Source organism: Eurypyga helias, unplaced genomic scaffold, assembly GCF_000690775.1.
Source record: "Eurypyga helias isolate BGI_N326 unplaced genomic scaffold, ASM69077v1 scaffold1585, whole genome shotgun sequence".
In the NCBI taxonomy this organism is placed as follows: domain Eukaryota; kingdom Metazoa; phylum Chordata; class Aves; order Eurypygiformes; family Eurypygidae; genus Eurypyga; species Eurypyga helias.
The window spans coordinates 18,643-31,190 of record NW_010250661.1 but is presented as its reverse complement, the minus strand read 5'-3'; the positions used below and the strand labels follow the sequence as shown (position 1 = coordinate 31,190).

Genomic DNA, 12,548 nt, shown 5'->3' with positions numbered 1-12,548 from the left:
ATGTCCCTGGCCAGGTTCAATTCTAGGGTTAGGGTCTAGTGGAAGGTGTCCCTGCCCATGGCAGGTGGTGGGACTGGATGGGCTTTAAGGTCCCTTCCAACCCAAACCATTCCATGATTCTATGACCCGTAACAGGTATTCCTGTGGTCCTAGAATGAGCATCCTCTAGGAATCAGATCTGGGATGGAAGTTGAGAGGTTTGTGTCTGTGCTGAAGGGACAGCCCCTAATTGGGACTTCATTAATTAAGACCTTTTTGACATGAGAGCTTTTTTTTTTTTTGAACAATGTGTCTGTTTTACATAAGAATGAGTTAAAACCTTTAATGAGAAGGAGCTTCATGAAAGAGAAATACTCAGAGTTGTTGAATTCAGTAGGGTGAGGCCCTGCAGTAGGTTATTCAGTGCAGTGCTTTTTACCTACAGGCACGGTATTTGCAGAAAAGGTGATTTTTAAGGGCTGGGTAAATAAGCTGCTATCCTCTCACCCGAATTTTCCCTTTCCTTGCCAACAGAAAAGCTTGCAGAAGCTCAACGCAGGTTCACTACTCTTCGGACGGAGTTACAGTCGACTTTGGATGCACAGAAAGAAGCCAGCGGGGCTTCCACGCTGCAGCGGCGCAGAAAGCCCGTCTTCCACCTCTCCCACGAAGAGCGTGTCCAGCATCGGAATATCAAAGATCTGAAATTGGCCTTCAGTGAGCTCTACCTCAGCCTCATCTTACTGCAGAACTATCAGGTACCTGCAAAAAGGCGTGGGTTTACTAAGCCCTGTGTGTAAAGGTCTCTGTGTATCCTAGAGTTGCCCCATCCAAGCCAGTTTTTTATTTGATTTTGGGGTCCCTAAACATTTTTGAAGACAAGGCAGTTGTCTAGCAGCTAGCACTGTACGTCTTCTTGCTTTTTGTTGAGCTAGAAATGCTAAGCTGACCTGCAGAAGGAACTTTTCTGTGCTGGCTGACCCCAGCACCCTTGGCCCAGGCGTGGCCAGAACAGTCACATCAGGACCTCCTCCTCCTGCAGTGAGTTGTTCTGTGCAGGGCTGGAGCTGGCAAGGTGGGGAAGAAGCTCTTTTATCTAATATTTTTAATGAAACTTGGAATGCTAACGTGCTGTTTCCTCCTGGCGTTACCATGGTAGTGCCTGTGACCTTGCTATAGCAGAATTTCTTGTTAAAGCATCCATTAAAAAAAAAGGATACAGGCTTTCTGTGGGATACAGGCTCGTTTCCCTTGAAGTATGAAAAAACAAATCTTTAGTTATACTTGGATTTCTGGCATGAAAGCACATGGTAAATATCGCAGACGCTGATTTTGTTCCAAAAAATCTGAAACTCTTAAGATCTTTTTTGCTGGGCTAGCTCTTTTGGTGTGAAATACACTGAAATGCTTTTAAATTTGAGGGTTTTTAGCTTGTTAAATAAGAATGTTTGAGCTTAAATTCACTATATCTGTATTTAGATCTTTACTGGCGTCGTACTGGACAATTTTACTAAGCCAAATTCACCATAAGAATTGGTGGAATAACACTCTGCAGTATCAACAAAACTCAATTCTTCCAAAATGTTGGGTGCTTCTACCTCTCCTAAAGTGAAGTTATGGCTTTTGAGCACTTGTCTGGAAACTCTGAGTTTCAAAAAAGCCCTTTAACTATTAGAGAGAGTTTCTAGTTCAGAATCCTGGGAAAGTCAGAGTATCTGTGGCTTTTCAGGAATGGAGTGAAGGAGTATTACTGTGATTACTTCTTAAAGCTCTTACTTTTGGTTACAAAAAGTCACTCCTGAGGCTTGTTGGAGGATTTAAATAGGGGATAGCATAGGTCATTCCTTTGGAAAACCATCTCCTACTGTTCATCAGTGAAGAAGAGGCATCTTGCACACTTGTGGTTTCGCTCTTTGCTGCCACGAGTCCAGGTCCATCGTATGTGTACCAAATACTGGTGTACAACCCATCAGGGTTTGATAGGTTTCACCGTTGCCAGAGGGAGCAGAGCTTCTTCCTACAGCATACCTTCCAAAAGAGAATGAGGAAAAATTAGTTCGGATTGGTCTTGAAGCTGAGGACAAGGAATAGCAGTACTAAAACAGACACAAAACCGAATCCCAGAATGCTACTCTTAATTGCTTTTGAGCCTTGAATGTAAGAATTAGGAATATCCATGCTCTTGGGAGTTTTGGAGAGGAAAACCAATAACCTGGTGGGAAGCTGACGCAGCTGAGGCCTTTGTGTAGGAGGTAAGATGAACAGCAGCATTGCAGATATCCAACTCGAGCTTTGAAATGCTGAGGTCTTGAGTTGGGTTACTAAGAAAGGAAAATCCACGTGAAGCAAATTCCTCAGTCTGTTAGGACTGAAGCAAGAGCAGACGTCGCCTGTGTTCACTCCTGAGGTGCAGAAACCCAGCATCAAGTGAAACTATAACCTCTCTCCAGGGCAGCTGTTACTTGTTTAACTTACCATTGATTAAACTTCTGATAAAATCAATTTACTGTTAACAGTGATATATCATTATACAGTGTGTACACATATAAATAAATCTATTAATTTGAAATGCTGTGGTTTAGAACAAACAAGTCTTGGGAAATTAAGTATATAGCATTTACTTACACTTTATATAATACAGTACATTCTCCAGGCGATTAATGGAGGCTGAATCAGTCTTGTTAAACTGCTGGACAGTCGCCTTGCTGCTGCATTTCCTAATATGCATCAAGGCCAGGCTGGATGTGGCTTTGAGCAACCTGGTCTAGTGGAAGGTGTCCCTGCCCATGGCAGGGGGGTTGGAACTAGGTGATCTTTAAGGTCCCTTCCAATCCCAACCATTCTATGATTCTATGTCTGTATGTGAGCAAAGAATTTTGAGTCCACTCTTTGACTCTGCCTGATTTTGCATTATAATATTGCATAAGTTGCACTGTTTCTTTGGGGTTTTTTCCACTTTTCATGACAACGCATGACATTCATTGACTCACTTCAATGGAGAGTTGGGGGGGTTCAGCCCGGAGAAGAGAAGGCTCCGGGGAGACCTTATAGCACCTTCCAGTGCCTGAAGGGGCTACAAGGAAGCTGGGGGGACTTTTTACAAGGGCCTGTAATGACAGGACAAGGGGTAACGGGTTTAGGTTAGATATCAGGAAGAAATTCTTCCTGGAGAGGGTGGGGAGGCACTGGAACAGGTTGCCCAGAGAAGCTGTGGATGCCCCATCCCTGGAAGTGTCCAAGGCCAGGCTGGATGAGGCTTGGAGCAACCTGGTCTAGTGGAAGGTGTCCCTGCCCATGGCAGGGCGTTGGAACTGGATGATCTTTAAGGTCCCTTCCCCCCCAAACCATTCCATGATTCTATGATTCGGTTAGTATCCAGCAGAAAGGGAAGTCGGGCTGGGAGAAAGCCCCTTGCCAAGTCAAAGCATCATGAACAGCAAAGCATCTGACTGCCTAAACGCCGATTGACTCCCGTCTCACAGGTCCGTTGCTGCCTGTGCCTCGTCAGAAGTACCACGGCAACCCACAGCGGTTTCATCCTGTGCTTCGGGGATGCGGATACTTTCCATCCAGAGGGTGAAACGCTGCTAGAGCGGTTGTAGGGTGCCTGGCGGAACCGTGCCCCGACTGGCTGCAGCACACCGGAGTGAGGCTATGATTGCACACGTGGCGGATAAAGTCACATTAGTTCAGGCCACAGCAAAATCACCAACTAAAATCATCATTTTATTGCAATTTTTCCTTTATAATTCCTGCAGTAGTGATCTGCTCTCCCTGGGGTGGAACGCTGTTTTTTCCAATAGAAAGTAATTAAAGTCTCTTGTCTGCAATAATGCGGCTCGTTAATGCTGCGGCTTCCTGCTCCTGTCTCTGTAGCCTCATTTCCCCACCTAGATGGTCGGGGTCTGGTAGTAAATCACCCTAAGCATAATTAGATCGAAGATAATTCCAGGGAGTAGTTGGCGCCTCTCCCCAGGGCATTGCATTTTGCTGTTTTCTCTGTTTTGCTTTCCAGGCTACTTTCTGAGCCTGTCTTTTAGAAGACAGGCTATGACAACAGTCTATCTGGGTTCCTGCTTTTGCCTGAACGCAACACTGAGTCTTTCGAGCGGTGTTTTCTGGGCAATGAAATGCAGGATTTCAAATGCGCCTCGTCACCCCAACTGCCTTCAGGGCGATGAGCTTTGCCTCTGTGGGTTACTGTGCGTTGCAGACGTTGGGTCAGGGCTCGTATATAACTTGGAAATCCCCCCTTATTTCCTGTTTCAGTGCGCTTATAGAGTTACATCTCCCACGTCTGCCAGCGTAAACTGGTTTTGCAGACAGCATTCAATGTACCCTGGAAAAGGATGCTGCGGTGGGGCTGCACTTGGCTGGATTGAAGCTGCAGCGTTTAAAACTTCCGCACATTTTCTGTTGTACAGGGATTTCCCTTCCGTAACGCACTTACTCCAAGAACTCGATTTGAAACCAGTGTGAAGTTTTCCATAATGCACTTACCTGAAGAGCTTGATTTGAAACCAGAGTATAGTTTAAGAAAACTGGAAATCCGTAGCTTGGTTTCAGAAGGGAAAACACCCTGAAGGATGATCATTATTGGAGACCTTATAGCACCTCCCAGTTCCTGAAGGGGCTACAAGGAAGCTGGGGGGGACTTTTCCCAAGGGCCTGTAGTGACAGGAGAAGGGGTAACGGGGTTAAATTGAAAGTGGGGAGGTTTAGATTGGACATCAGGAAGAAATTCTTCCCGGAGAGGGTTGGGAGGTGCTGGGACAGGTTACCCAGAGAAGCTGTGAATGCCCCATCCCTGCAAGTGTCCAAGGCCAGGCTGGATGAGGCTTGGAGCAACCTGGTCTAGTGGAAGGTGTCCCTGCCCATGGCAGGGGGTGGGACTGGATGGGCTTTAAGGTCCCTTCCAACCCAAACCATTCTATGATTCTATGATTCTGTGATTCTATGATTCTAAGTCAATGACTGTGGGAGTTGGGGTAAATCAGTCTTTCTGCAGCTTCATACATCTGAGAGCTCATTACAACCGCTTCTAATCCAGCAGCCAGTTGCGGAGCTGTGGCACCTGGGCCGTGTGCGGTGAGCTGTACCCAGACAGAAGGAGCATGTCTTCAAATAACTTTAAGCCTCCAAGTCCTGAGCGTGCCCAGAGGTTATTTGTCTTCAGGGAGGTTTTACCAGGAATGTCGTCGCTTCCTGCATCAAGGAGGGATGGCGTCAAGTGACAGGGCTTTGGCTTTTCAGGGAATACGAGGTTTAGGTAGCTTCCCTGCAAATAAATTTCCTCTTTTTATGTCCTTCAGTCCCACATTTGTTCTGTTATTTGCAGGGAATATGTATTACTCCTAATAAAGTAATAACTCAAAAAACTTCCTGGCAATAGATGCAATAATTTCAATTATTCTTCCTAACTATTCCTTTCTTGCTAGGGCTGGAGATACAACCATTGAACTTTCCCGGGAGCTGACTGAGGATAAAAGTCAGTAACTCTTTCTCCCTTTGTCTGCAGAACCTGAACTTCACCGGCTTCCGCAAGATCTTGAAGAAGCATGACAAGAACCTGGAGACGGCACGGGGGGCCGAATGGCGAGTGGCCGAGGTGGAGGTGGCACCCTTCTACACCTGCAAGAAGATCAACCAGCTTATCTCCGAAACAGAGGTAAAGATGCTACTCTGGGCATTTTTTCGTTAGAAAACAATGTTTTCTTGCTCACTACAGATCCCTGTAATATTTTGCCCTCTCTGTAACTTGTATTCACCACCAAGACAACCATTGATTGATTTTTGAAATGTCATGGGTTTCTGGCACCGCTTACGTAAAGTTGGGTACGTTCTCTTCAGCTGGTGGCTTTGCACCCTGAAAAGCTGGTGCAGAGTTGGCTTGGATCATTCCTATCTTCGTTACCCTATATCAGAAGACTATTGGGCGGGGGCTGCAATGTAACTTGGAAGTCAACGGTTATTTTTGGGTTTAATGCAGTACCATGTGCTTATCGTTAGAACAAACCTCTGGGACGTGTGTCTTTACCTCCTTAGGAAGTGGTGACCAACGAGTTAGAAGATGGAGACAGACAGAAGGCTATGAAACGTTTGCGTGTTCCACCCTTAGGAGCAGCTCAGGTGAGGGATTGAGTTACGTGGCGAAGCTCCTTCTCCAACTTGTTGAGGTGCCAAATTCGATTCAACATCTGAGCAACGTAGTGAAAGTAATGGATGTGAGCGTGCTCCGCCAACTGCGAGGGGGGCACGGTCACGTAATCTGCTTTCCTTCCGGAAGGTTTGGAAATAGCTTGCTGTTCCTAATGCGTGCAGACAAGGTAATGAAGGGATGAGATAAATAGCAAAAGGAAATTTGTGTTGGTAGTAATAATAATCTATGCTCAGTGTTGGTGGGGTCTGGGATATTTTTCAGAGGACGTTGAGATGCCCAAGTTCTGTGTCAGCACAGCAGCAACATGGGGAAGAATGTTATGAGCATTTTCAGTTTAACAAAACCCCATCAAGTGCAGCCAAAGATCAAAACGTTTTTGCCCCGATATTAAATTTACTCTGCAAATTCATCTGACTTTGCTGATAACCCATTTATCCCACCTTAACTCCACCATTGCTTTGTTCACAGCCTGTACCAGCCTGGACTACGTTCAGGGTGGGATTGTTCTGCGGGTTGTTCATTGCACTGAACGTCACTGTCATACTTTCAGGTGAGTACCCTCAGCCGGGCCCGGCTGGTTGCCATCCCTTGCTTTGGGTATGTTCTCGGCGCTCAGCGAGGGCCTGGATCAGAACTGGGATGGTCAGGAGGTTCTGGGTTAAATCAGCTGGAGTCGGATCACGCTGTTGCAAATTATTAGTTCTGCTCAGTAACAGGCTGCAGGTTTTCTCATGTTACATACGTGGATTTTGGACGTTGAACATGTTATGCTTTGTTCTCCTGGCTTCCTCCTTATTCTTGGAGGGCTCTTCTGGATGTGCAACCTCTGTGTGTGAAGAGAGATGCCTGTTACCGTTCTGTGAGTGCACAGCCCTCTCCCACCTTGAGAGAGGTGCTCGTAGAACTTAAGCTTTGCCTGGTACCGACTCGCTACAGAGGATGAGACCAGACATGAGGCACCACGTCAGCACCATGCCACTCCGGGCTTTTTCATGTAGAAGTCTCTAGGATTTCAATGCCTGGTGCTTATATATGGTATTAAATGGTTGTTTTTCTTCTTGCTGGCAAATTTGGGCAAGCTCCTTTAAAAGCTGCAGTAAATGATCGCGTATCTCAGGCGTTGGCTGTGTTCTGCTTTGCACCTTCTGAGTTTCTGACTATGGTGAAAGCCATGTTAGTGCTGTAGATCCCGATCCAGCACTTAACCGCAAGCGGCTTTGCTAATCGGTGTGTGATTTCAGTAGTGCTGTAACTTGCTGAAGCGGTACAAAGGGAAAGGCTTAAATCAACGTACCAGCTCTTGCGCCGGGGAAAGCCTACATCTGTGTGTTTGACTTAAAAGAGGTTTTGATCAGATGTTTCTGTAATTGGATCCAGTCATCTCTTGGGATAAAATTCCTCTGTTTGAGGAGCTGTTTGCAGCACTTCCCTTTTGGTCTTGCGGTGGTAGAAGGCAGACGGTTGACCCGTCTCTGCGAAGGGTCCGATTAAAGTGTATAAGCTGTTCTTTATTTATTGTATCTTCCCCCCCACGTAACTTCCATGTCTGATCTTTGTGTGAGATGCAAATACGATCGAAGCCCGCGGTGTTTACTTTGCCTCTCAGTGTTAAGAATGAAAAAGTGACACAGTTGTGAGAATGAATTTGTAGGAAATGGCCCTATCTCTACAGCAAATGCTACTAACCTGATGTGAATAACACACGTTTGTATCACCAGACATGATCTCCTATCTGTAAGTTACTCCAGATATTGGGCAAAAACTGTATTCTAACTGCAAAGTGTCTGAATTTAATTGGATATTGCTTTGCTAATCTCTGCTACTTCTGCCAAAGTGTTTTTAGGATTTGATTGACTAAGATAGGATTTCAGCATTGTGTGTGTAGGTAGAATCTGTGAAGCAGCGTTAAAACACGACTTTTAGTAGTAAACTGCTTCTGTGCTTTCTATTCTGTAGAAAAGCAATATTTTATAGAGAGTAACTTGGGGTCCATTAAAGGCTGCAACTGCTACAGGTGGATCCCAGGACAGTGTCACCCCAAAGGGTATAAATTTTGAGGCCGTACCAGCTTTCCTAGGTGCCAGGCTAATGTGTGTAATTGAGGTTAAACGGACATATGTCTTGTTAACCAAAAACCTTCTTGCAGCCTTCCAGTACCTGAAGGGGCTACAAGGAAGCTGGGGGGGACTTTTTACAAGGACCTGTAGTGACAGGACAAGGGGTAACGGGTTTAAATTGAAAGTGGGGAGGTTTAGATTGGATATCAGGAAGAAGTTCTTCCCGGAGAGGGTGGGGAGGCACTGGGACAGGTTGCCCAGAGAAGCTGTGGATGCCCCATCCCTGGGAGTGTCCAAGGCCAGGCTGGATGAGGCTTGGAGCAACCTGGTCTAGTGGAAGGTGTCTCTGCCCATGGCAGGGGGGTTGGAACTAGATGATCTTTAAGGTCCCTTCCAACCCAAACCGTTGCGTGAGTCTATGCTTCTGAGAATTCAAGTGAAATCTCAAGACTCTTCCCACAGCAAAACTCTCTTGTTTGGGAATTAGGCTGCGATGCCATTGGGATTGTCATCAGGGATGTCATGCTCTCTGAGCATGGTGTTCAGAGCCCACACTGGCTGAAAGGCAGTCTGGTTAGGGTGGGAAGGGACCTAAAAGCCCCCCCAGTCCCACCCCCTGCCATGGGCAGGGACACCTTCCACCAGACCAGGTTGCTCCAGGCCTCATCCAGCCTGGCCTTGGACACTCCCAGGGATGGGGCATCCACAGCTTCTCTGGGCAACCTGTTCCAGTGCCTCCTCACCCTCTCCAGGAAGAACTTCTTCCTGATATCCAATCTAACTCTCCCTTCTTAGGGTGTGAGTTGTAGTGCCATGTACCTTCTGGAAGCACCTCAGTTGGTTTTGTCCACAGGCATTTCAGATGAATCCCAACTTTTGCAGCTCCAGATTTAAGACTCATTTCTTTCAGCTTCTTCAGGGTGTCCATCGCTTCTGTCCAAAATCTTACTCTTTCACCTGAATCCAATATTCTTGAAGTTTTAAATTCAAAGCTACAGTTCTGAGGCATTGTTCCTCACACAATATCCCTCCATGATTTCATGGGACGTAAGACGCAGACGCTGAACTCACGGAACTTCTGACAGATGTGCTGTCCCTGAAGAGAAGTTGGAAAAACTTGGGGCTGCAATTTAGACATGAGGCTTTGTGGGAATGAATTCTCAGTATCAGTTCTGTTCTTTTTCCCCCTCTTAAAAAACACGTGGACGAGAAAACACCTCGTGAAACGGAAATTGAGGATTCAATTTTTGTGCCTTTTTGTTGCCGGATCGGGCAGCCGGGGCACGGTATTTTGCAAAGGGGCTTGTGCTAGAGAAAGCTGCTGCTCTGTAAGGCTGCTCCTCGTTTGAAATTCAGCAAATTGGTTTCCCAAACCCTAAAGACTGAACAGAAGAAGCAACGGGCTTTCCAGTTGGGTTTTCTGTTTGGGTGCGGCTGGAAATTCTATTGCGGGTGATGAATATGTATGACATTACAGTTGTCTTGAGTTCAGCGCGGTTTGACGTTGTTTTAAGTGCTGCAAATGGTGCTTCTTGGGTTTGGTGGGGAGCTGAAGTATTTGTGTATCTGTCTCTTGGGGTTTCATCTCCGTTGAACCCCAACATTTAAGTGCGTATGGGCAGGATTCATGCTGGTGCTGTCCCTCGTGCCTGTAGTGTGAGACGAGGGACTTGAGATGCTGCTAATGACCCGACTGCACCAGCTCGAGAGGGAATTTTCCCTGGAACGCTCCTAGGAGAATACATTTATTTTCCCCACAATACTCCTAGGAGAATACATCTGAAAACCAACCTAAAGGAGCAGAGTGCGGCTGTAATTTGCGACACGTCTTGTGCTACCCCTAAACTTGTTCTGTTTTTGTCTTTGCCAGGTGTGGCTTTTATAGATGGACCAAATGTGTGGCCGCTGGTGAGAATCTATCGAGGTGGCTTTCTCCTGATAGAATTCCTCTTTCTCCTGGGTATCAACACATATGGCTGGAGACAGGCTGGAGTGAATCACGTCCTCATCTTCGAACTCAATCCCCGCAGCAACTTGTCCCATCAACATCTCTTTGAGGTGAAATAGATTGTCGGAGCGGTGGAGCTCTGCAGCGTATCGGGAGGATAAATCCTGCCCCGTTTCCTGGCAAGGCGTTCTAATACAATTAGGAGGGGAAGTTGCTGAAGTCAGATTAGATTACGGGACTGAGCACTGCTCTCCCTTTTCTTATAATGAGAATTCATTGCAAGTTTCAGAGCTGTATTTTCATAAGGTATCCATGTGTTTTTTTTTCCTGTAGATTGCTGGTTTCTTGGGGGTTTTGTGGTGCCTGAGCCTGCTGGCATGTATATATGGCAAATTCACCTACATCCCTATGCAGGTGAATCCGCTCATCTTGTACGGCTTCATGCTGCTTTTTCTCATCAACCCTACCAAAACCTTGTATTACAAGTCCCGTTTTTGGCTGCTCAAACTGTTGGTGAGTCTCAAACCTGATTTAAATATTATTATTTTTTTAAATGCTGTATCAGTGTGGTAGCAGTTACGTATATACAAGCGTCACTAATCTTCAGGAAAGAGGGATGCATCTCCCACTGAGTATTCATAGGGAGACCTGATAAGGTACTGGCTGCAAATGCTGGTTGAACATGGGTTTACAGAAGCAGCTTCTGCTTGTCTGTACCAGTCTATCATTATCTTTGTAGTGCAGGTAGCTGCCTGTTAATCTTCTATAGCCAGCTGCGTACGTAGCTTTGCACATACAGAAACACTTGGATATCCTTGCTTGTTTGTTCCTGGATGTAGGGAAGCAGTTTGATGAGGGTTACAGGGCTGCGTGGGGTGCTCCTCCACCCAAACTGGGTGAGTGCCAACATTGATGGAGAGGGAACCCTTGCAAAGGTTACTGCTTACAAAATTATGTTTATGGCTGGGTTTTTTTTTTCAGCAAATCTTTTTGTGGTATTAAACTATTCATTTTAGACCCAGCTTCTCTTTTCCTGGTCAGATAAATCTTGTAAATTCAATATAAACATGCCTGCTACTTCGGCGTTCCAGCTGTAGGTGGGAACTCCAAAAGAATCCTTTTCGGAGTTGACGGGTGGTTCACCAGTTTCTTCCCAAACGGCTGTCTCACGCGTTCATCCCCACCCTGCCTGCCCTTTTAAACTGACTTTAATCGAGTCGGTTCCCTCAGTACCACCTTCTTGCTGGAACCGCTCGGAGAGCTTCGGGCGGAAGAGGGTTTGGCTGGCTGCTGTTATTTGTAGAATCGTTTTAATGCCAGTTAAAACAATAGGAGCTTTATCTGGAACATGGCACCTAGGCTCGTGCTTCAAGCGTGTGCGTGCAGGTATACACACACAGTTAACCTCGGTGCCCTTAACAAAATTATTTGATCTGCTAGCTTACTACTATTTCAGTTTCTTCCTATTTGTGCCTTCTCTCATCAATGTACCTTTAGTCCCAAGCCTCATTAGCCTTCCTGCCATCCCTCGGTGCTAGGGGAAGCACTGGAAGTGCTCTAACCATGTGAGCAATATCTGTGCTAATTTACCTTAATGCCCTTAACAGGGTGAGATCCTCAGTCTTCGCAGAGCCCTTAGTTTCCAGTACCTGCTCTGTCTGTAGACTGCGCCGCAGCCTGCAGTTCAGACGTATCTTCAAGTGTCTGAATTCATCCCAAGGTCTCCTGGGAAGGGGGAAAAAAAAAGCTCCATCAAAATGCAACATCACCTTAATGGTGGCAAATGACACAGTACGTGTGGCTGTGCGTTATGCGACAGGGGGAAGGGGAAAAAAAGGAGGCCAGGCAAACCACATAAAGAGTAGCTGTTAGGCTTTTTCTAATTTTTATTGTATGTAATTGGCCACCTGGGTGTGTTTATTTCTCCGTGCAGTCGCCAGCAGCTCTCTGTGTGAAAGGAGGTTTAAGTAGCACGGCTCTTAGAGCTGCGCTGCTCACACAGGTTTGGTTTGGGGAGCGTTTGGCTTCACACACTCGACAGGTTTCGTTTCCAGCCCCGATGGACTCTGACGTGTTGGGTGTAGCAGAGCATTCCTGGCACCTTCAATTTTTGTACAACCAAACCAGGAGCACACCAGAGTGTGTTGTAGCGTTTTCTGATGGAGCTAGGGGGTTTGCTGCATCCACACGTGATCATCACCAACTGCTTGTCGGTACCCGTGAGCGGGATCTGTTTTAGAATCACAGAATCACAGAACGGTTTGGTTTGGAAGGGACCTTAAAGATCATCGAGTTCCAACCCCCCTGCCATGGGCAGGGACACCTTCCACTAGACCAGGTTGCTCCAAGCCTCATCCAGCCTGGCCTTGGTCACTTCCAGGCATGGGGCATCCTGATCATCCCT

The 12,548-nt window shown here is 46.4% G+C and overlaps 1 protein-coding gene across 1 annotated transcript in view; it reads left to right on the top strand.

The window, feature by feature from the left end:
- Positions 1 to 471: 471 nt before the first annotated feature.
- Positions 472 to 12,548, top strand: part of XPR1 (xenotropic and polytropic retrovirus receptor 1) — a gene marked incomplete at its 5' end in the record, with an annotated part of 29,749 nt that continues 17,672 nt past the window's right edge. Inside the window, 6 exon segments of the mRNA XM_010151736.1 lie at positions 472 to 737; positions 5,498 to 5,647; positions 6,025 to 6,108; positions 6,608 to 6,689; positions 10,067 to 10,254; positions 10,478 to 10,657. Coding sequence (XP_010150038.1) covers positions 472 to 737; positions 5,498 to 5,647; positions 6,025 to 6,108; positions 6,608 to 6,689; positions 10,067 to 10,254; positions 10,478 to 10,657 — 950 coding nt within the window.